General features: G+C 34.1%; 1 protein-coding gene across 1 annotated transcript in view; it reads right to left on the bottom strand.

Moving 5' to 3' along the window:
- Positions 1-26,477, bottom strand: part of ADAM10 (ADAM metallopeptidase domain 10) — a 157,205-nt gene that overhangs the window by 42,754 nt on the left and 87,974 nt on the right. Inside the window, exon 5 of the mRNA XM_027851769.1 lies at positions 3,242-3,342. Within this exon, the coding sequence (XP_027707570.1) occupies positions 3,242-3,342 (101 nt within the window). The remainder of the gene's footprint in view (positions 1-3,241; positions 3,343-26,477) is intronic.

Raw genomic sequence — 26,477 nt, 5'->3', positions numbered from 1 at the left:
TAGTGCTAACACTGTATCAAATGTTCCCTTAGTTTCGCTCATGTCATTCTGCATGAGTTCATAAAGGTCCAAATTTTTTCCTCTGAAATATGTCATTTCATCATTTCTATGACACAATAATAATCCATTACATTGCTGTGTCACAATTTGTTTTGCCATTCTCCAAATAGGAAGGTATTCACTTCACATTCCAATTTTTTGGGTACCAAAGAAAGAGCTGCTATAAACATTTTTGTACATCAAGATCTTTTTCCTGTTTGATTTCTTTGGAGTAGAGGCCTACGAGTGTTATAACTTACCCAAAGAGTATGCACAGTTTAGTAATATTATGGGAATAATTCCAAATTGGTTTCCATAATGGATGAAACAATTCATAGCTCCAACAACTGTGCATTAGTGTACCTATATTCCCATAGCCCCTCAAACACACTGTCCTTGTTCTCTTTTGTCACCTTTGCTAGCCTGATGAACATGAGGTAAAAACCTCATTATTTTAATTTGCATTTCTCTAAATATTAGTGATTTAGAATATTTTTATGTAATTGTTGATAGCTTGGATTTCTTCTTTGAAAACTGCATGTTCACATCCCTTTTACCATTCAGCATTTGGGGAATGGATCTCAGTCATATAAATTTGAATCAGGTCTTTATATTTTGGAAAAAAGACCTTATTAAGAGAAAAAATTTGCAGTTTTGTTTTAGTTACCTGTTTCTCTTCCAATTTTTAACTATATTAGTTTTGTGTAAAATTTTTAATTGTATAAAAATAAAAATTGTCTATTTTATTTTGTGTTATCCTATCACTTCCTTAGTCATGAACTCTTTCCTTATTTATAGATATAAAATTTAATTTATTCCTTTCTCCTCTTAACATGTTTATGATATGACTTCTTCTAAATTATGGATCCTATGGAGTTTATCGTGGTATATGGTGTGAGGTGTTGGTCTAAACCTAATTTCTCCCAGACCACTGTCCAGTTTTCCTAGCAATGTTGTTCAAATACTTAGTCCTCTCTCCAGTAGCTGAAGTCTTTGAGTCAAATACTTTGCTAACATATTTGCTTCTATATGTTGTTGTTCCACTGATCAATCTCTTTCTTTTTTTTTAAACCAGTATCAAAGTATTTTAATGGTTGCTCTTTTGTAGTACAGTCTGAAATATAATACCCACAGATCTTTCCTTCCAACTTTTTTCCATAATTGCTCTTTGAGATTCTTGACCTTTCATTCTATCATATGAATTATTATTTTTTCTAGCTCTATAAAAGATTCTTTTGGAAGTTTGACAGAACTAGATGTTTTTAAACATTTATTTTACTTTATCTGGAATATGTCATAGCGACAAATGCTGAAAGAATTAAATTCAAAAAGTCAAAATAATTGTTTAGAATGGAGTGTGAATTCACATCAGATATAATTAAAATTTAAGAGTTTGGAAGTCTATTTGTTGAGGGGCTTTAACATATGAACTAGATACAGAAAAACTGTTAATTCAAAGCTAACATAACTAACAGCACTTTTTAAAACCTTAAAATCATATAAGAATGTCAATTATTATTTTTATTTACTATTAATACTGCATCCAACTGCACAGAAGTAACAAATACATAACCACGAATGAAATTTACTATGAAAATGATTCCATCAAATGAAATTCAATTTTAATCCAACCGTGACAATAAGGGCCAACATTATGCAAAAAATTCCAAATCTGACAACTTTGCTAATATAAATGTAGTGTTTCTGGGCAAGGAAGAAGTTACTCTGTGTGTGTGTGTGTGTGTGTGTGTGTGTGTGTGTGTGTGTGTGTCTGGTGTGCGTGTCTGTGTGCGCGCACGCACACTTTATACTACTTCAAATACTAATTCAATACTGGCTAGAAATGTTTATCCTCCATGTATCCCTTTCGCTTTTGATCTCATCTGCAAACAAAATAAAAGTAGAAAGAGTCCAAAGATATCAGTCTTTGTATTAAAGTTTACGTATTACTTAAAGAAATATCTGAATTATAACAATTTGTGATATACAGGGTTCACTTTTTTCAACTGTATTCTTTCATGCATTAAAAGCACTGGTTTCCCATCTTATAGGATGAAACCCAATGGAAAAGCAATAAGCTACAGATAAGGAATTCATGAGTCCAAGATTCAGTATACTAAGTAAGCAAGTATAAATTTTCCAGATTATAGATATAAATATGCATGACTATTTAGATTTATGTAGATACCCTTAAAAGCCTTTTCATGATAAAATTCTGTAATTATAGAGTCTCAACAGTGATCAAAAGTACAACTATCATCATCATGTGGGTAAAGGTACATTAATTTAGACATTAAAATGATGCTCCTACTTAAAAAGTTGGAAGTAACTGCATGAAGACATCATGTATTTCAAGTGGCTGTTGTTTTTTGCATAGTAGAAACAAGAATTTCTTTTGCTTTCTGAAGGAACCTAATGATCCACTGAGACAATACTTTTTGCTTTCAAGAAATAAACTTTAAACTGAATTTTATTTCATATTAACGTAAAGAATATTAGTAATTAAATTACGTCATCATCAGAATATAAGAGACAGTAATGAAAGTCTCATAAAGCAGCTAATTCTAATCAATGCTCTCTTTTTATAAAATATGTAATAGTTTTATAAATGTTGGCAAACAAATAGAGTTTGCCAGTAAAAAAAATTCCTTGGGACAAACAGATATAGAAAAGAGTTTGTTTATCATGCCCTACATAAGTGGTCATCAACTCTGTACACAGAAAAAGAAAAAGTAACCCTATTTCTGGATATTTTTTTTTTATTGCTAAACTTACAAATCTGATGCCTATGAATAAAGAACGCTCAAGAAATAACAAAGGTTGAAAAATACGATGACAAAAAAAGGTAATAAAATATTTAACACAGAAACACACTGTATGCAGTGGAAAGATACCTGGGCTTAGAGCCATGGGTTCAAAACCTGTCACTTATTAGTCATGTGATCTTGGAAAAAAAATTACATCTTACTTCTCTAGTCTTCAGAAGGTCAAAACCATAAAATGAAATTATACCTCTAGACTCAACTACTTCATAGTATTGTTATACACAAACAGCTTGATGAACTATATAAATGTACTCATGCAATAATTTTAGCAGCATACAAATCTTTCCGAAAATATGTAATACTCAATTTCAAAATGCAGAAAAAACATATTTACATATTTCTACCTCTATAATAAGGTCCAATAGTGAACTTCATACCTGTGTGCTTTCCTCTACACCAGTCATCTGGTACTTCCTCATTCTTTCGAATACTGAATGATCTGCACAGCCTCCCTGTGGGCCATATTTATGGGGATATTCTAAAATGTAGGAAAAAAAGTCACTATATTATAGAATGGGCCTGGATATTTACAAACAATGAAACTGAGATAATAAGCTAGCATAATAAATTTTATGTAATGCCTGCTACATAACTCAAGGATGACTTGAGAATTCAAAATTGCCATTTTAGTTTGCTCTGAATTTATTACTGTTTTTTCTGATGAACAGATATAGGCATACCTCATTTTACTGCGTTTCACAGATATTGTTTTTTACAAATTGAAGGTTTGTGGCAGCAAATCAAGCAAATCTATCGGCGCAATTTTTCCAACAGTATGTGCTTACATAATATCTGAGTCACATTTTGGTAATTGTTGGAATATTTCAAACTTTTTCATTATTATTACATATTATGGTGATCTGTGATCCGCAGTCTTTGATGTTACTACTGTAATTATTTTGGGGCACTATGAACTGTGCTCATATAAGACAGCAAACTTAATCAACAAATGTGTGTGTCTGACTACTCCACAAACTAGCCATTCCCCATTTCTCTCCCGCTCTCTGTCTCTGAGCTCTCTATTCCCTGAAACACAACAGTACCGAAATCAGGTCAATTAACAATACTACAATAACCTCTAAGGGTTCAAGTAAAAGGAAGAATCAACTGATGTGACAAACTTTATTGTTGTCTTATTTCAAGAAATTTACAGCCACCTCAACTTTCAGCAATCACCACCCTGATCAGTCAGCTGACATCAACATGAAGGCAAGACTCTCCACCAGCAAAAAACAATTATGATTTGCTGAAGGCTCAGATGATGGTTAGCAATTTTTAGCAATAAAGTATTTTTGATTAAGGTATGTGCATTTTTAAAGAAATAATACAATAGACTATAGTATAGTGTAAACAAAACATCTATATGCACTGGGAAACAAAAAAATTCAAGTGATTTGCTTTATTGCAATATTCAATTTGTTGTGGTGGTCTGGAACCAAACCCACACTATCTCCAAGGTATGTTTGTATTACAGGACACTGTTTTTTCATTGAATTCTAATGACCACATCAGAAAATTTCAATATATAAATAGAATGATTAACACAATTTTCTCAAATTTACTCAAACTGAATATGTATCCATAACAATCATTTATTTGCCATAATAATAATAATGTTTAATAAAAATTACATTTTTATAATCCTGGAATGAAAGGGAGGAAGAAAAATGCAATGCAGAATTATTACTACATTGGCGGACTTATTAAATTTCATTTATTCGCATTTCTATATGAAACAACATTCTGATGTGACACAAGGGAAATCCCTAATTTCCCTTGATATATCTCTTTTATTGCAATTCCATGCAGCCTTCAATAAAGAGAAGGCAGTCAATAAAATAATAAAAGATTTAGGAGCAGCTAGGTGGTGCAGTGGATAGAGTACCACCCCTAGAATCAGAAGGACCTGAGTTCAAATCCAGAATCAGACACATGACACTCACTAGCTGTGTGACCCTGGGCAAGTCACCTAACCAACTGCCTCGCCAACAATAAATAAACAAACAAAGCAAATGAATGAATGAATGAATGGATGAATGAATAAACTCACTGAAAACCCTTACTGTCACAATTTTTTGGTTATTGCTTCCTCACTTTTTTACATTTCCCCTCTTCAAGTGTCATTTTATCTAAAATGGAAAGAATACCTCCCATACACACCTCACAGGGCCACAAGAGCTAATGTATATGAAAATCGTAAAGCATTATAAAAAAGTTTCTTGATTTATGTTAAGTAGCCATAGATGCTAATAATTTTATGGCTTCCTAGCGAGTCTACTTCTTAGTGATTAAGCTAACATTTCATTCCTATACCAAAATGAAAATATATTTTTTAAACTGGTAAATTTAGCCATATTAAAAATACTCAAAATCAGACTGACAAAATTAATAAAAAAGGAAAATGACAAAAGCTGGAAGGGCAGCAGGAAAATGGAAACAACGATACACTGTTGGTAGGCCTGTGAAATAATCCAGGCATCCTAGAAAGCAATCTGAAAACTAGTTCCAAGAAATTACTTAACTTCATATAACTTGTTGACCCAGCAACAATTAACCCTTTACCCTAAGAGATCAAACATAAAAGAAAAGGTGTAATACATACTAAAATATTTATAGCAGATGTTTTTCTGGGAGCAAAGATCTGGAAACCTTAAGAGAATGTTGACCAATTTGGGAATGATTGTATGGTATATGAATGTAATGGAATACTACTGTGCTGTAAGAAATTAAGAAAGATAATTTCAGAGAAATGTAGAAAGACTGGTATGGACTAATGCAGAATGAAATGAGCAAAAACTAGAAGAACAATATACTGTAATGTTAATGTAAAAGGGAACCATTTTGAAAGACATAAGAACTCTGATCAACACAATGATCAATCATGATTCCAGAGGTCCAAAGAATGCTATCCATTTTCTGACAGAGAGGTTATGGAATAATACACAAAATAGGGGCAGCTAGGTAGCACAGTGGATAGAGCACCGGCCCTGAAGTCAGGAGAACCTGAGTTCAAATCCACCTTCAGATCAAACACTTGACACTTACTAGCTGCGTGACCCTGGACAAGTCACTTAACCCTAATTGCCTAAAAACAAAAAACACAAAAAAATAATACACAGAATAAAACACTTATTTTTGGATAGGGCCAATATGGGAGTTTGCTTTGCTTGACTGTGCTTATTTGTTACAAAGGTTTTGTTATTGTTTTTTCTCTCTGTGGGGGGAGAGGAGAAGAGGTAGAAAGAAAAAATAAATGCTTGATAATTAAAGAATAAAATTGAATAAAAGTCAATTTATATAAGCCTTCTTAGAAAGTTATCTCCTGAAAGAGATCCTTTTTTTCAGAATATCTACTTTTATTTTTCCTTTTATAGTCATTTGCAAAACATATGTATACCTAAGACAAGAAACTTGCAACCATGCTTATTCCTTTATCTCTTGCTATCAATTAAACTCAAATTTTTACGTAAATTATTGTCAAGCTAAGTTCTGAAATACAATAAATATATAGTACCAGCCCTCAAGGAGCTTAACTTCTAGTACAGAAGATAAGTAGAGAGGTAATACAATTTAGAAAATAACTGGCGAGAAGATGAAAAGATGAGATCACTTGGAGCCAGGAAGTTTAGAACTGGATTCATGGAACCTTAACTGGACTTTGAAGAGAAGAATTTAAATAAACAGAGATTTGGAAGGGAGACTATCCCAGGAAGAGAGGACAATATTCACAAAGGCACAAAGATGGAAAAAGGGCATGACAAAAACTAGGGAATGGCAAGTAGTCTACTTTGGCTGGAATAATATTACAAATTAGAGAAGACTAAAAAGGTGGACTGGTCCAAGATTGTAAAAACCCTTGAATGTCAACTAGGAAATCGTAGATTTTATTCAGTGAAAAATGAGGGCTCAAAGTTTTTTTAAGCAAGGGGTGATGTAATCAGAATTATGACTAATGAAGATTATTCTGGCAACAATGGTAAGAACAGATAAGAACAAGAAGAGTCTGGACAAGAGACCATTTAAGAGTTTATAATGGTACACAGTTGTTAGTAGTAAGGTCCTACTCTAGGATGGTCATAGTGAGAGTAGAGAGGAGGGGAAAAATTAGAGATGACAGAAACAAGGCCTAATAAATGAATGGATGCAGAAAGTGAGGGAGAATAGAGGGTCAACAATGATTCAGAGATTTTGAGCTTTTTTTGCCAGAAAGATCATGGGGCCATTAACAGAAAAAGAAGTTAGAGAAGATTTTAGGGTTAAGATAATTAGTTCCATTTTGTATAAAATGAGTTTGTAGTGATGACAAGGCATTCACATAGAAATAAATGTTCTGCAAGCAATGTGAAATGGAGATCTGAACACTAGAAGGGAAATCAGATAGACAGATATGAAATCATTAACATTGAGATCACCCAAACCAAGTATGCAATTACAAATACAGTATAAAAAAGGAAGAGAAAGAAGAGAACCCATTCCACATATAAGGGTAGGAAATATATAAAGAGCAATCATATACAGAACTAAGAACCAGGAGAGAGCAGTATGTGTGTTAAGGGGGGTGGGGGGGTGAAAGAGGAGAGGGAAAGGGCATAGTATCAAAAGTTAATGAGAAATCAATGAGAATGAAGATTTTAAATGGTCAATGGATTTTGGTAAAAAGCTATTTTAATTATCTTAATGTCAGCAACTGTGGTCTTTTAAGTATAATTTAATGAGCTTAGGTACTCTAATCTATACCATACTGACAGAATTGAAGTATAAGTGACTTCTGAGTTCAGCTAATTTGAAGCCTTTATTTTATGGAGAAAGTAAAGCAAAAAGTTGCAAAATGCGCTGGCCTAGATCAAAGAGTTACGTAGTAAATACGAGGTAACCCAAGTCTTCTGATCTTCAGAGGTCATAATTATTTCTTCTACACCACACATCAGTGGAGCACTGTTCTCTCTGCCTCTGGTGAGGCCACTAATTATTTTTAAATAACATATGTACATATATGTGTATGTGTGTGTGTGGTGCTCTAATTCTGACAAAAGATATTCCCTACAAGAAGCAGGTAAACATTATTATTCCTATTTTGCTGTGAGTAAACAAAAACTCAGAGAATTTAAGTAACTTATCTAAGTTCACAAAAATGGTAATGTCCAAATCAGTTTTCAAACCCACACCTCCTAAATCAGTGCTGTTTCCACCATAGCACATGATTTCATTAAAGACATAATGGATCAGAAAAGTCAAGCCAAAATGGCAGAGATCACAAACTACCTTGGCAAAGCTCCAAACAAATCTATAAAATATAGCAGATCCAACTCTGATAGGGGAATCTAAGAAAAAATCACAATGAGTCATTTTTCCAGCCCAGGTAAGGATCTGGCCAGGAGCTCCAAGTATGGAGCACTCTAGCATAGGAGAGGATGTGCATCAGGGCAAGAGAAGGTCCCAAACCCATACTAAGGCATTCGGAGACACATACAGCATGAGGTCAAGAGCCAACTGGCAGCTTTATCATCCACTACCCAGGTCCATGTCATAGATCCAAGGTGGACTAATGAAATATGTGGGGGAACTGAGAGACAACCAGCAAGCAAAGACTGTGAGCTATGTACTTCTGGGAAAAGAACAAGTCCAGAAGCAAGCAGAAGTGGAAATTCCACTCAGATTCCAGAGCAGAACAGGGTCTCAGCTTCTAACCCAGTATGAAACTTTCAGAGGATCGAGCAAGGTAGGAATTCCAGAACAAAGGGGAGACTGCTGTTTTGTCACTCGGAACCAAGAATTTCCCAGCTGACTGATAGTGGCTGAGTGCAGCAGCATCCTATTGTGGATCAGTCAGTATCTAGGTCAAGAAACTGCAGAGCTCAGATCAGGAGGGTACTGCAGACCTTGCCCTGAATCAAATGACTTTGGGATTTGATCTCTACCCTGAGCTGTCCTGGTGTCCTAGAAAAATAAACACTTAATACCCTCAAGAAAGCAGTAACAAGACCTGCCCAGAACTTCTGTATAGATGTGCTCAGAGTCTAGCCCTAACATCAAGTTAGACTCCAGTGAATGGGCTGGAAGAATGAGGGGGAAAAAAAGAAATCCATCATAAAAAGCTATTATGGTGACAGGGAAGGTCAAGACAAACCCAGGAGAACAGAATAAGGCCAAAATATTTATAAGCAAAGCCTCAAAGAAAGCATAACATGGGGGCAGCTAGGTGGCACAGTGGATGGAGCACTGGCCCTGGATTCAGGAGGACCTGAGTTCAAATCCAACCTCAGACACATAACACTTACCAGCTGTGTGACCCTAGGCAAGTCACTTAACCCCACTGTCTAGCCAAAAAAAAAAAAGTTTTAAAATGCTTTTGTCAATGAAATGAGAGTACAAGGAAAAAATGGAAAAGATGAGACCTACAGAGGAAAAATCAGAGAAGGAATTTATAGTTTGGAACAAGAGGTACAAAACCTTGCCCAAAGTTCCTGAAAATTAAAATACACCAAATGGGTGGGGGGGTCTAGTATGTGTGACCCCAGGCAAGTCACTTAACCCCAACTGCCTTACAAAAACAAATAAATAAGATCAAACAGGAGCCAACACGAAATTATTTCTTTTAAAAAGTCAAAAAACTGAAGAAAAAAAAGGAAATCAAAGGTATATCAAATCAAAAACTGACCTCAAAAATACTATCTCAACACCACAACCAAAATAAGAACTAAGATATCTTAAACTCTTAGAACCAGAAAGCAAAGTGGAAATATAAAAAATTCATTGGTCATTTCCTTTACCAAAAAAAAAAAAAAAAAAAACACAAAAACACACATACACACACACAAAAAAAACCCTCAAAATGAAAACTTCCAGGAAAACTACAGCCAAAATCTGTAACTTTCACATCAAAGATACAATACTATGAACAGTCAGAAAGAAAGAATTCAAGCACTGAGGAGTCACAGGCAGAATTACATACAATTTAGCAACCATCACCATAAAGGAGTAAAGAGTTTAGAATATGATCCAGATGATCCCGAAGGCCAAGGATAATAGGCTTACAGTCAAGAATAACTTAACAAGCAAAACTGAGTACAACGCTGCAGGGAGAAAAAAGATCTTTAATGAAATAGAAGATTTCCAAGAATCTCTGATGAAAAAGACCAGAGCTGCAGAGAAACTCTGGAGTTCAAACATAGGAGTGAAGAGGACAATAAAAAAGTAAATATGAATAAACAACCATGTGGGAGATGATACATATGCTCCCATTGAACTCTATCATCGTCAGGGGTTCATAAAGGTAGTCTAATTAAACAAAGCCTATGAGTGGTTCTGTTATGTCATGATGATCTTAAAAGAAGACTGGAAAGGGACAAGGGAGAAACACTCAGGAATAAGGGAAAAGAAGGTCAGGGAAAACTATCTCACATAATCAGGCTGCACAAGCACCTATCTATACAACAAAGAAAAGGGGTTGGCATGGGGAAGTAGGGTGAACAGTTGACATCTGAACCTCATTTGCAATCTGCACTGGTCAAAGGAGGGAAGAATACACACAAACACAGCTGAGTACAAAAATACATTGCACTGAACAAGGAAATATAAAGGAAGAAGGGGGAATTAGGGAGAGTAAAGTAAGGAAGGGAGAGTCCTAAGTAAGACAAACTCTAAGGATGTTCAAAACTATTTAAAGAGCTTTGTGAGGTGGCCAAGAAGGGGAATCTGAGAGAAATACACATTAAAAGGACTCTAAAGATTGACCTTGTAAAAACAAATAAGCAAAGATGAAGCCCAAAACCAGAAAACCAATGTTGGAAGGAAGAATTTTGGTCTATAACCACACTGGAAAAAACCATAATCTCTAAGTTTGTGAGGCTCTCTTTTCAGTTTAAAGTCTTCTTAATCAGATCAGCAATGCTCTTGGCAAACACATTCTTTTTGACCCTAATCATATGTATTCTAACCCTGGCCAGGGCTCATCATTCCTATAAATTCAATGATTGATAAGGAAAGCCAAATTCTGCTCTCTAATATCATCTTCTTAGCCAAATGTTCACTACCTGTATCCTACTTTCTCTTCTTAAATATGTAACTGAAAATTATTAACAAAAATATAATTTGTGTCCATAAAATTCTTTAGCTTCTCCCATTTTTATAATTTGAAGAGATCTTTTGTTGCAGTATCATTCAATATTCCTTCCTCTTAGATTACTAAAATCTAGTCAATGCCCTCTCAGATCAGGATCCTTTTAACAACCTCACAAGTCAAAATGACTGTAACCCTCTGAAATTATCTTCCTTTAAGCTATTTTAGAAAAAGACACTGATAAATTATAAAGTATCCAGGAAAACAATCTGAATAATAAAGGGCCTCAAGTTCCTGCCATATGAAGTTCAGCTGAAAGAAGTGGCCATAATTAATCAAACTATAAGTAGGCATTTATTAAGCACTTAGCATATGCTAGGCTTTGGGACACACATATGAAGCAATCCCTGACCTGAAAGAGAACAAAATGAACACAGATAAATAAATACAAAAACACAAATATAATTTGCAGGGAAGCAACAACTGGGTCTATCAAAAAGGCCTTGTGTAAATGGTAGTGCTCAATCAAGCACAAAAACTTTTGACAAAAAAAATTTTAGCTATGTAGTGAAGTAGAAAGGCTGACATTCGAAAGTATTCGAGTACAGCATATATTTCAACTAAAGATAGTAGCTTGTGGGATTCTGCAATACCCACATTCAACATTTTACATGACTTTAAGCATAAGTACTTAAGATTTTCAATATATTTTTCAGAAGTAGTTTTTCCTATTGTCAGGTTCACACCAGGTTCTTAGAAATCAATTTTGTTGTAAAATAATTACCTGTAAAACTCATCAGCATGAGCCTACTACTTAATGGAGGACTAAGAGGTTCTTTAGATCTTTCAGGAAGTAAAATTGTCTGAAACTATCTCTGATTTATCTTGTATAGATCTTGTTTGTACATAATTGTCTGCATGTTGTCTCCTGCATTGGATTGTGAGTACTTTGAATGCAGAGATTATTTTTGCTTTTCTTCTTAACCCCAGCACTCAGCACAGTGTCTGGGCATATGCGAGGCACCTAATAAAAGCTTGTTGATTTGACCTATGGGTTTTAAATAATAAATTCATAGACAAATTTTTTCAGCTGGTAACAACTTTGGTTTACAATACTACAATGTAAGCAATTAGTAATCTTTATCATTCAAAACACATTATAAAAATTTTTGTTATACTTATGTGAGGAAAGATTCAGAAAAGCAACCACTACATATTTCTTAAGGGAAAGAATTATACCATCTCTATTTGAATAACTCCATCTGTATTATATTTACCTAAAAACAATCAATGTAAGCAAATAATAATAATAATGATAACCTTGCATTGAACAGTCTTACATCTCTTTTCTTTAGTACAAAAATATGAAGTCAAACAGTAATAACCAATCACAAATTTATGCCTAACCAGGAATAAAAAGAAAAATTAACTGCTATTAGAATATGATTGCTTTTCATTAGTCTGTTTTCCCTCGAATAATAAAACTGCTATGTAGGTTGTCACTAAGTATTTTCTGGTGTTCAAAAATTACTTTTAATAACCTGAAAAAAAGCTTATTTGATTTAATGCTAAACTAAACCACATCTGGCAGTCCTTGAGTCTTTGTCCCCAGTAACTTTATTTTGCTAACTCTTTGCAACATTTGATAGTCTTACCACAACACAAATGTTCATGGGTGAAAAGAGAACAGCAGCTAACCTGCCTCATTTTCACTTGATTCCAAGGAAAATAAAACATGAGAAAAGAAGATGATAATTTTCTATTATGTATTTCCCAATTCAATGACCAGATCAATATTTTGGGAAATATTAATAAGAAAGAATTTGTGTATTACGGTTACAAATTAGGTTCCTAGGGCAGCTAGGTGACACAGTGGAAAATGGACTGGCCCACGAGTCAGGAAGACCTGAGTTCAAATCTAGCCTTAGACACTTACTAGCTGTGTGACCCTGGGCAAGTCACTTAACTCGGATTGTTTCAACAACAACAGCAACAAAAAGTAGGTTTCTTACTATTGTAGGGTGGTATTAAAAAAAATTCTTCCCTTCAATTTCTTCCATCAAAACAACAAACAGCAACATATTCAAAGATCATTAACTATGACCATATGTAATTTATACCAAGAATAAGTTGGTTGACCCAATGTGAGGGAGCTCAAGGAGGAAGCTGCTTGAGTCCTCAATGGCAGTTCAATGACTGAGATCAAATGGGGTTGACTCAGCATTAGGAAAACTTAACACAACAGATCATAGTAATTATTTATAAAAATACAATTACATGATTATATCAATAGATATCAAAATGTTTCTGACATAATAAAACATTTAGTCATGTCAAAAACTCTAGAAAACGTAGGAATAGACTTTTTTCTTAATAAACTATCTTTTAATAACAAAAACTAGAATTATTTGTAATGGAGAAACACTTCTAGTAAAGGCCTTTTTAAATAAATTCAAGGGTAAAGCAAATATCCACTGCTACCACTATTATTTATTTCATATGGGTACAGAAATGCTACCTATATAAGACAAGGTAAAAAAAAAAAAACTGAGGCAGTATCATGTACCATATACTTTTAGCTATCAATAAAAAAAAAAATCACTAAATGCCTATGGGACAGAAACTTCCTTTTCACACTCCAAATGTGCCAAAGATTTTTTTAAAAAAACCCACTGCGGCTTTTTTCATCTTTTTTAAAATTTTCATATCACCCAGAAACCAAAAGAAATGTTAAAAAAAAAACAAAACAAAACACATTATCATGTATTGATGCTCAATGACCCTGAGTTCACTCAAGACTCCCCATAATCTCCCACCCCATGCTACCATTAATAAGGCTACACTAACAGAACCAAGGAGCCAAAACACTAGTCCAGGTTTCCAACAAAACCCAACCCAACAACCTGGTCCTCCCCTCCCTCTTCCCAGCACTGCGGAAATTCTAGCTCCAGACTACTAAATTTTACCCAGGCAATGACTGAAAGCCAGTGTAGCAAGCTGCAGTCCTACAGGAACAAAAGCCTTTTGGGGGCCATAAGCCCATAGCACCAATGCTGCAAAGCTCTAAATAGTCAGTGTTGTAACAGAGACCCTAGCTGCGCAAGATCTGAAAAGCTATGAACTGCTGGTGCTAGAGAGATAAACCAGTAACACCACACAGCACTGCCAGTACCAGGGCAGACAATCCTGAATCACCAGAACGGGAATTCTTTGAAATGCCAGTGACAAGTCAGAGAACTGAGGAATAATGGGAGCAAAACAAGACAATACTAGGATGGGACTATGGAAGGGGTAGAAGGGTGGAGGCTGTAGCACTCCATTAAGCCTGAGAGAAAGAATGCATCCAACCAGGGCCAGTTCTGAACACCCAAAAAGTCACTTGGCACAGAAACTTAGGTTGGTAAATCGTAAACAGTTCAACAGAGGAGGAAGTTGAGATCCTCTGAGATCCAATCCAGCCCCAAAGGAAACCATTACAGGGACAAAGTCAGAAAGTGAATAAGGAAAAACTGGTGGGGGTGGGGTGCAGGAAAGCAACACTAAAGAAGAAGAAGAAAACTCAAAGACCTTCATAAATAGATGAATCAATGGGAAAAACAGTTAACAACAGAGGGATATATGGCTTCCAGATCTAGAAAATGAAGTTAGGCATTTATAAATAAATACTGCAAAACAAAGGAAAATGATCCAACACCTGACGAGAAAGAGGACCCTATGAATTGTGAGATGGAACCATACAATACACTGTTCCAGAGTGGTTCAAAAGAGAAATGAGAATTATGAGAGAAGAATTTACAGCCTGCCCAGCAAAAACAGAAGCGAAAAAAAACTTACAGTGCAAAACAGAAAAAGTAGAATCTCCAATGTCACATCTCACCAAAGAAATGAAAGAGAAAACAATAGATTGGGAATGCAAATATACATAAATGAAGGACAATCTGGAAAAAGAAATAACATTAATAGAAAATATGCTCTCTATATAAGCAAAACATACCCATCTTGAAGGTAAGATATGGAGAGACAACCTAAGGATCAGAGGTCTCCCAGAAGAACAAAAAAGAAAGAAAGAAAAAAAACCTTTAACAGCATAATAAGAAGAAATTAATAGAAGAGAAAGCCCAGAACTTCTGAACTTAGAAAATGAAATACCAACTCAAAGAATTCAGACATCACCACCAGGAAAAAAAAAATTCCAAGGCTACAAACTCCAAGACATAAACTAGTTAAAATTAATAACTCAGGTCGTAAACAAGTTTGCAAACAATCAGCAAAAAGACCTTCAAATACAAAGAAAACGAAATTTAAATAGCCCAAGACTATTCTGTATGCACCACAAAAGATAAAAGGGAATGGAATCCAAAGAGCAACGGTACTCAGAATGTAGCCACGGGTAATCAAACCTGAGCTTAAGATACAAGAATAAAGATGGATGTTTAATAATAACATTGAAACATTTTTAGAAAGAAAGCCAGATCTGAAGAGATTATTTCCTTCTCAAAACATCCCAAATCACAGAAATGCAGGAATGAATGAAAGCAGCAGCCAATGACAGCAACAACAAAAGACTGACATCAGAGATACCAGTAAGAAACTCTTTCCAAAAAGAATACAAGGAGACAAGAATGAAGGTAAAGTCTTTTTTTTTGTTTTTTGTTGTTGTTGTTGTTGTTTTGTTTGTTTGCTTTGTGGGACTGTAACATGGGAAGTTACATGAGTAGGAAGACAAAGAGAAGGTGTGATGTGCTGGGGCCAAATCCAGAGCTAGCAGTAAGAGGAAGCTGACCACTGTGGACTGAGAGAAGAGACTATAGTGAAGTGGGTATGGTGAAAGGGGGAGCAATTAAAAAGGGAGGTAGGGGCAGCTAAGTGGCACAATGGATAAAGCTCGAGCCTTGTAGTCAGGAGGACCTGAGTTCAAATCCGACCTCAGACACTTGACACTTACTAGCTGTGTGACCCTGAACAAGTCACTTAACCCCAATTGCCTCCCCAAAAAACAATAAATAAATAGGGGGATAAGGGACAGAGGCCTTGCTTTGGTGGTGGGAAGGGGTTTCACTGATGAATGCTCATATGGGTGAAAAGAGATGGTCTGGGAAGACGGATGTGGATCATGTACTGAGTGTGCCCTGTGGGATTTGGTGCTTGTAAAGTCTACTCATTCCACCTTGGAAGAGTGGAGCTGGAACTCCTCAGAGCAACTGGCAACTGGAGGAGTAAGAGAGAAGGGAGATTTGCAGGCAAATGAGGGGGAAAAAAAAGGTATGAACCTAAACTAGTGTGGCCTCCACCCTATCTAAGAAATGTGATGTAATAAATTTGACTCAGAAAACAGGGATAGACAATATTGTCAATTTATCTCTTATATTTTCTAGGGCGACAATTCAGCAAGGACCATGTATAATTTGGATTAAACTAAGATTGGTGGTGAGAGTAGTGGAAGCCTGTGTGACTCTCAGATAAGGCTAAGGGGAGAGATCTCTTTTGTCTTAAGTGATGGTCCCTTCAGATCTGGAGGAGTTAAAATACAGGCTGCACACTTTTTTGTGGTAGTCAAAAGCTGGAAACATAATAGATGCTCATAGACTGGGAGTTGGCTCAACAAGGTGTGGGGTACATAAGTAAGACAGAATGTAACCATCTTTTAAAAGAGAACAATTATGACAAATACAGAGAAATATGGAATAACATACACAGGCCCCGTGCCAAGAAAACAATATACAAAATAACTACAATGCAAATGGAAAGAAAAAAACACAAAATAATTTTAAATAACTACCGTAAAGTTACAAAAAACAAGTCTGATCCCAAAGAAAAGTTATTAGAAGACACTTCCTTCCACATCTTTACACAGGTGATGGATATAGGAGTAAAGAACATTGTATATGTTAAATTTCATAGATATATTCACTGGCCTTGCTAAATTTTTTCTCTTCTTCCACTTTTTTTTTTAAGGGATACCTTCTCATTTTCCAAATGGCAAATGATTAAAGGCTATGAACAGGCAGTTAGGAAGGAAAGAAATCTAATTTACAGTCATAAAAAAATGTTCCAAATTACTAATAATTAGAAAAATGTAAATTAAACCAACTCTGAGGTTCTAATTTGTACCTGAAAGATTGGAGATACACACACACACATACACACACACATATATATATATATATATATATATATATTTTTTTTTTTTTTTAAAGGCAATTGGGGTTAAGTGACTTGCCCAGAGTCACAGAGCTAGTAAGTGTCAAGTGTTTGGTCTGAGACCAGATTTGAACTCAGGTCCTCCTGACTGCAGTGCTCTACTCACTGCACCACTTAGCTGCCCCTATTAAATATATTTTTAAAAAACCCAACCCCAAAATGATAAATGTTGGAGAGGCTTCAGGAAAATGATACATTATTGGAATGTTGGCAGAACTGTGAACCAGTTGTGCTATCCCAGAAAATAATTTGGAACTATGCCCAAAAAGTGAATAAACTACACATATCCTTAAACCATCAATATTACAAAAAGAACTAAGAAAAAGAAAAAAGTCCTGTATGTACAAAATATTAATGATAATTCTTCTCAGAGTAGCAAAAAATCAGAAATTATGAGGTTTCCTATCAATTGAAGAATTATCATAAATAAGAAATGATGACAGAGATAATTTCAGAAAAGCCTGGGAAGACTTGTATGAACTAATGCAGCATGAAATGAACAGAAGACGAAAACAACTAACACTAAAAACAATACCTTAAAAATGAAGAACTTTGAAACACTTAAGAATGCAGATCAATATAATGACCAATCATGAAGACCAATGATAGAGAAAGTTACCCACATGCTTACAGCAAGGTGATGATCTAAATATGCAGAAAGATATATATATTTTCGGACAAGACCACAGAGGGAATGTTTCGCATGACTAAGCATTGCTATTAAAAGGTTTACTTCATTTTTTCCTAATGGAGAGATGGAATAAAGAAAACAATGCTGATTAAGTGAAAATAAAATTTTAATCTTATTATTAATTTTTTAAAAACTTAACAGCTGGTCTTTGGAAGAACGAGAGAGAGGAATATAACAACAAATTAAGGCCAGGTAAAAATGAAAGATTTTGTGCAAAAACTTTGCAATTTAATGTAATCAAAATTATCCATTTTGCATTTCATAATGTTCTCTATATCTCCTGTTTAGTGATGAATTCTTCTGTTCTCCATAAATCTGACAGGTAAACTATTCCTTGGTCCCCCAGTTTGCTTATAGTATCAGCCTTTATATCTCAATCATGAACCCATTTTGACTTTATTTTGGTATATGGTGTGAAATTTTGGTCTACATCTAGTTTCTGCCATACTCTTTTCCAGATCAAAGCATACTATTTGCTCTTTTTTTTTTCTTCCGTTTTGTTTTGTTTCCTCTTTCTTGTGGTTCCTTCTATTGGTTCTAATTCTTCTTTACAACATGACTTTACAACATTCCTATTAATAATGTTTAATAGGAATGTATATGTATAGCCCATATTAGATTGCGTGCTGTCTTGGGGACAGAGGCAGGGAGGGAGTGGGAGAAAAATTTAAAACTCAAAAGCTTATGGAAGCGATTGCTGATAAATCAAAATAAATTAATAAAAAAAATTTTTTTAATGAAAGATTTTTCTTAAGGTAAAAAAATAATACAGGCCTGCCTCTCTGCTATGCTGGGCAGAGTATGGCTGCTTTTAAATTCTTCATTAGCGTAGAAATGTTTGCATAGAATGGATATTTGGTTACTAATGATGATTAAGTTCCATGAAAGAATGGATATTTGGTTAGTAATGATCATTAAGTTCCATGAAACAGTTTGGGAACTGTTGACAAGAAGTATAAAGACTTGACAAATTTAAAGCTAAAAGGTATCAAAGATAATGAAGTAATATCAATACTAATCCTATACATACCAAATGCTATAGCATCCAAATTTTTAAAGAAAAAAACTAAATGAATTACAGGTGTTAATAAATAGCAAAACATAATAGCAGAGGACTACAACCTTTCCCTCTCAGAACTAAATAAATCTAGCAAAAAATAAATAAGACTGAAGTCAAGGAGATGACTAGAATCTTAGATAAGCTAGATATGACAGATAAATCTGGAGAGATCTGAATGGGAAGAGAAAGGAATATATCTTTTTCTCAGCAGTATATGGTACCTTTACAAAAGACTGACCATATATTAAGGCATAAAAACTTTATAATTAAATGCAGAGAAGCAGAAATATTAAATGCATTATTTTCAGATGATAATACAATAAAATTATATTTAATAAGGGACCTGGGAAAAACAGATCAAAAAATAATTGGAGACTAAATAGCCTAATCTTAAAGAATGAGTAGGTTAAAGAACAAGTCACAGAAATAATACTTTTATTAAAGAGAATGATAATAATATCATATACCAAAGACAATATACCAAAGCCAATGGGATGCAGCAAAAATACTAATCTGAGGAAAATGTATCTCTTTAAATGCCTATATCAATAAAACAGAGGAAGAGCAGATCAACAAATTGGGTATAAAATTTTAAAAACTAGAAAAAGAACAAAGCAAAAATTCTCAATTAAACACCAAATTGGAAATCCTAAAATTTAAAGGTGAGATTAATAAAAATGAATGTAAGAAAACTACTCAATAAATACAACTAAGAATTTGTTTTATGAAAAAAATAATAAAATAGATAAATCATTGGTTAATATGATTTTTAGAAAGAGAGAAAACCAAATCATTAGTATAAAAAATTAAGTGTGAATTGACCACTAATGAAGGTGAAATCAAAGCAATAATTACAAGTTATTTTGCCAATTATATATCAATAAATTTAATAATTTAAGAAAAATGGAAGAAAACTTAGAAAAATAGAGTACCTAAATAAAACTATTTTAGAAAAAGAAATTGAACAGGCCATAAATGAGCTTCTTAAGAAAAAAAGCATCAGAACGAGGTGAATTTACAAGTGAATTCTACCAAGTTTTTAAAGATCAACTAATTCGAATATTAAATATATTATTTGTAATAATAGGCAAAGAAGGCATCTTACCAAACTCCTTTTATGTAATAAATATGATGGGGATAGATACTTAAACCAGGAAGAGCAAAAAACAAAAAGAAAATTATAGACCAATTTCACTAATGAATAAGGATACAAAAAATCCTAAATAAAATACTAGCTGAGGGACTACAACAATGTATCACAAAGATTATACATTGTGACCAAGTAGGATTTATACCATGAATACAAGGATGTTTAAGGAAAACTAGTAACATTAGCGATTACATCAATACCAAAGTAACAAAAATCATATGATTATACATTAGACTCAGAAAAGGCTTTTGACAAAATAACACTGATTCCTCTTAAAAATATTTAAAAACATAGGTATAAGTGGATTTTCCCTTAAAGTGATAAGAAGTATCCACCTAAAATCATCAGTGAGCATTATTTGTAATGGAAATAAGCTAGGAGCCTTTCCAATATAATCAAAATTGTATTAGAAATGCTAGCAATAAAGAAAAGAGAGAGAAGAAAAAGAAACAGAAAGAATCAGAATGGACCATGAGGTAATAAAACTCTCTCTTTTTATAGACAATATGATGATGTACTTGGAAAATCCTGGAGATTCAGTAAAAAAGCTAGTAGCAACAATTAATAATTTTAGCAAAGTAGCAAGATATAAAATAAACCCATATTAATCATCAGCATTTCTATATATCAACAACAAAACCCTGCAAGAAGAAATAGTAAGAGATACCCTATTTAAAATAACTGTAGACCACATAAAACACCTGGGAGTATACGTGCCAAGACAAACCCAGGAACTACATAAACATGTTTGTAAAACCTTTTTTATACAAATACAGTCAGATTTAAATAACTGGAGAAAAATTAATTGTTCATGGGTGGGCAGAGTCAATATAAGGAAAATAACAGTTCTACCTAAAGTAATCTAATTAAAGTAATCAATACCATCTCAATTAAATTACCAAAAAATTATTTCATTGAGCTAGAAAAAAATAATAAAATTCATTTGGAAGAACAAAAGGTCAAGAATATCAAGGAATTAATGGGGGGAGAAAAAGGAAAGGAAAGGGGTCTAGCAGTACCAGATCTTAAATTTTACTATAAGGCAGTAATTATTAAAATTATCTGGTACTGGCTAAGAAATACAAAGGAGGATAAGTGGAACAGAGATACAATAAGTAGTATTAAATGATTATAAAAACCTTGTGTTTGACAAATGTAAAAATTTAAGCTCTGGAGATAATAATTCACTATTTGGTTAAAAAAAATTGATGGGAAAACTGAAAAGTAGTCTGGCAAAAACTAAGTATAGACCAATACCTTACACCATTTACCAAGATAAAGTCAAAATGCATACATTTTGTTGTATGACCTACACATAAAGGGAGATATCATAAGTAAATCAGAAGAACATGGAAGACATTACCTAATAGACTTATGGATAGGAGAAGAATTTATGAACAAGAGATGGAGAGCATTTTGAGATATAAGATGGATAATTTTGATTGCATTAAATTAAAAAGATTTTGTATAAATAAAACAAATGTAGCCAATATTAAAAAGAAAGCAGAAAACTGGGAGGGAATTTTATAGACAGTTTCTCAGATAAAGGTCTCATATCTCAAATATATAGAGGAACTTTGTCAAATTTATAAGAATATGAGTCATTCCCCAATTGATAAATGACCAGAGGATATGACCAGGCAGGCTGTTGTTGTTTTTTTTTTTATGAAAAAATAAAAACTATCTATAGTCATATAAAAATGCTCTAAATCATTACTGATTAGAGAAATGCACATTAAAACAACTCTGAGGTACTATCTCACACCTATCAGATTGGCTAAAATGATAAAAGGGGAAAATGACAAATGTTGGAGGGGGTTGTGGAAAAACTGAGACACTAATATACTGCTGGTGGAAATGTGAACTGATTCAACCATTTTGGAGAGCAATCTGTAATTATGCCCAGAGTTATAAAACTGTGTATACTTGTTGATCTAGCAATAACAATATTAGGTCCATTTCCCAAGTTGATCAGGAAAAAAGAGAAAGAACCTATATGTTCTAAAATATTTATAGCACCTCTTTGTAGTGGCAAAGAACTGGAAATTGAAGGAATACTCATTAAGTGGGGAATGGCTAAACAAGTTGTGGTATATAGTTGTGATGGAATACTTCTGTTCTGTAAGAAATGATGAGCAACACAGGTGCTCAGATTCCTTAAGAGTCTGGCTAATATGGTGGATCTTTAATAAACTTCGTACTTTGGCTGAAAAAAAAAAAAAGAAATGATGGACAAGTTGATCTCAGAAAAACATGGAAAAGACTCGCACGAAATAATGAAGAGTGAAATGAGCAGAACAAGGAGAATATTGGATACAGTTACAGTAATATCATTCAAAGAATAACTGTGAACCACTAAGCTGTTCTGAAAATTATAAATATCTAAATCAACTACAAAGAATCTATGAAGGAAGATGTTATCCACCTCCAGAGAAAGAATTGATAAACAGAAATATACATAGCATGGTTTTACACACACACACACGCACACGCACACACATGCACACACACGCCCGCGTATGTGAAATGGTCGTCTTCTCTAGTTTGGGATAGGGAGGGACTGAGACAGCTTGGAACTTAAAATGTAACCAAAAAAATTTGAATTTTTTTTTTAAAGTATACTGACATATCTTCCCTCATATTAAGTAGTTGCAGAAAAACACGACGTTAAACAAAACAGTAGTTAACTCCATGGGAATGTTCCTGATTAAACAATTAGTAAAACCATGTCACAGCAGAGTTTGGTTATGATATACAACCATAGACGTATGTTATTCTAAATGGCACTGGTTAAAGAAACATTACACAAAATGAACTTAAATAACTCAATGTTCAATTGTATCAAATAATAGTAAATAATAAAGAGCATTACTCCCAGGAAGAAGGGAAAGAAAGTAGGGGAGTGGGGATGAGAAACTTAACACTAAATCATACCATCAATCTGCCAAAAAAAATATATATATATAAAATATATTTTATTTACTATATCAAACTCAAAATGGTTTTAAAACTTCAGTCTTTTCTTCAATGGGAAACAGAAAATTCAGGCTTTCTTTTCCACTAAGATAAAGAGATATCATTACATATTTAAATGTTCCCTAAAATGTATAACACACTATAGTATATGTGCATGAAGAAAAGCAGTTCATAAGAAATTCATACAATGCTGATCATCTGAATTCTGCATTTACTGATTTATCACATTCTTATCAAAGGCTAAGATTTATTCTGAAAGCTTGACATTAAGAGTAGAAAGATATTTCCAAAATAAATCCAAGAACCAACACATTTGTATTTGCCTCAAACTATGTCACTGATACAAAATTTCTTGAATAGGAAAACTGCTCATAAATAACAAAATTTTCCAATATATATTTTCCAATTCACTAAAGAGTTCATTTTCACTGACTACTATATTCACTGTATAAAGAGACAATGATATTTTCCCTCCAAAACACTGACAATATAATTCTTCTTTACAAAAAAGGCTTTTGTTTAATTAATGAATAAGACCTCATTGAAATGCTAAATCATTCCATGCCTTGTAGTTTCCCTGAAAAGGCCAAACAGCATATTCTTTCATGAAGAATGAGTCATGGGTGTAGAATGCTCGGCCTACTTAAAACGAAGATTCTTCTCTTATCTACTCTCTTTCTTATATCTCCCCATTCTACCAAATTTTCTAGTTTTTTGTTAACTGTATTATTAGAAAAGAATTTATAAGTAATAATGACATTCAGCTACTAAAGGGAAATATTAAGCACAATTCAGACACTCAACTAGATCAAGACTGAAGTTCTGTTGCCCAAAGCACTGTTTAAATGGAAGAATGAAGGTCCCTCAACAGGATTCCACTTTGCTTAGCTGGCTTGTGAATTCATTACTGACCCAACTGGGAAGAGACAGCTTGCACCTTAGGAACTCTAAAGAACAAAGTCATGGCTGTGCAGGAATTCATCCTAGATCACATGTTCATCTTGAGAGTTAACTATTTTACTATTATTGTTATTATATTAATACTAATAGCAACTAAGATTTATATAGGGCTTCAAGCACTTTGAATATGTTATCTTATTTTATATTTACCACAATCATTGAAGGTAGATATTATTATCCCCATTTTACATTAGAGGAAGATAAGGTTGCAAGAGCTATTAATTGCCTGAGGAAGGACTTCAACTCCTGTCTTACTAACTTCAAGTTCATTTTTCTACTACACCAAAATGCCTCTCAATAATAGGGGATCTAATTATACACAGTGTGTCTTAAATATTAGTTTATGGAGGACCCAGTAAGGTAATATAAATTAAAATGCTTCATAAATATATATTAAATAGATACTATAGGCAGATAGCAGATAAATATACTTTGTTAAGTTGAAATCCACTATGCCAGCATTTGGTCCTAGCACTTCAATTCAACAGATGTGATTGTGCCCACTTCTCATAGTTTGTCTCTCTTTTCAGTAGCTTCCTGGGTTAGGATTTAGTACATCTATGGAAAATGACAAATGTTAGGAATGTGGGAAAATGCACTAATACACTGATTATAGAGTTGTGAACTAATCCAACCATTCTGGAAAACAATTTGGAATCATGCCCAAAGGTGTATAAAACTGTGCATACCTTTTGGCCCAGAAATACCACTACTGGGTCTATATACCAAAGAGATCAATGAAAAGGAACTCATGAGCAAAAATATTTATAGTAGCTCTTTTTGTGGTAGCAAAGAAACTGAAAACTATAGGGATGCTGACCAACTGGGGAACGGCTGAACAAGTTACGGTATATGAATGTGATGGAATACTTCTGTGCTGTAAAAAAATGATTAAAGGAATGATTTTAGAAAAACCTGTGAAATATTATGTGAACTGATGCAAATGAAGTGAGCAGACCCAGGCAAACAATCTATACAGTAACATTAATAGTGTAAGGAAGATCAACTGTGACTTTAATCAATACAACAGTTCACCACAATTCCAAAGAACTCATGCTATAAAATGCTATCTACCTCGATATAGAGAATTAATGGACTCATAGTACAGATTAAAGCTTTTTTTTTTTCATCTTCTGCTTTACTTTTCTGGAACATCATGTGGCTAACATGGAAATGTTTTACACAACTGCACATGTAATAATGCATGTAGTATTTCATGCCTTTTCAATGGATAGGAGGGGGGCTGGAGGGAAGGAAGGAACGTGGAACCAAAAATAAAACTAAAATTTAAAAAATTAATTCCATTTCTATTATAATAATAAAATCCAAGAGGTAATAATAGAAATGGAAATTCCATTCCAAAAAACTACAAAATACACAAAATAACTGAGGATCAATTTATCAAAGCATATAAAAGACTTGTACAGAATCAATTACAAAGTGCTCTTTAAAGAAATAAAGAACTTAAATAGCTGGAGGAACACTTAGTGATCATGGCTGTTCCATGACAATGATTTTTAAAAATGACAATATTACTAAAGATCATTTATATTTTTAATGTTATTTTGTTCATGTTATTATGTTCAACTCTTTTGACTCCATTTGGGGTATTCCTGGCAAAGATACTGAAGTGGTTTGCCATTTCCTTCTCCAGTTCATTTCACAGATGAGAAGACTGAGGCAAACAGGACATAGCTAGTAAGTACCTGAAGTCAGATTTGAACTCACGAAGATAAGCCTTCCCGGCTTCAGGTCCAGCATTCAATCTACTGTATAACCTAGATGCCTTTTTTAATGCTATAGCAATTAAATTACCAATGGGATTCACAAAGCTACCACCTTAGTTCAGGACCTCATCACTTCACAATTAAGATTATTGAAACAGCTTAATTGGGAGACCTAATTGGTCTCCCTGAATGAAATCCCCTCTGTCCAGTCCATCCTCCACAGAGTTGCCAATTATTTTTGCTTAAGTACATAGCTGACCACGTCATCTCAATGGATTCCAGGGACTTTCAGAACTTCTAAACAATTTCAAGAAGTTATACCTTTACTGCAAGCTTAACAAAATAAAAACTTCCAAAAAATAATTAATAGGGTCACTAGTGTTCCAACAATTAAAAAAAAAAGATCAGGGACTATATGGGCCGCACGTTGACCCTCTGCCAGTCGTGCGCCAGTACCCACTTCTCCTAAGAGAAGTACACCGCCAGAGTCTTACCCATTCCCGGGTCTTCGGTCCTCAGCCGGATCACCACACAGAGACAAGCCATCGGAAGGCACCAACACCAGAGCTTTATTCAGAGGCCAACACAGCAAACCATCACAGCAAGCCCAAGCAGCAAGGCCAGAGCAACAGGCAGGAGCCAGGGGAGAGCGCACGTGTGTGTTCTGACCACGCTTGTTCCCAAGTACCTACTTAGCCCCTCCTCCCCAGCCCGCTACTAGCCAATGATTGTAGGGTCAGATACCGGAAGGGGCTGTCTGAGTTTAGCACACCAAGGGGGAGGGAGTGA

This window comes from Vombatus ursinus, unplaced genomic scaffold (assembly GCF_900497805.2).
Source record: "Vombatus ursinus unplaced genomic scaffold, bare-nosed wombat genome assembly UNPS02009205.1, whole genome shotgun sequence".
In the NCBI taxonomy this organism is placed as follows: Eukaryota; Metazoa; Chordata; class Mammalia; order Diprotodontia; family Vombatidae; genus Vombatus; species Vombatus ursinus.
Note: the sequence above shows the minus strand (reverse complement) of the source record. Positions and strands in the feature narration are given on the sequence as shown.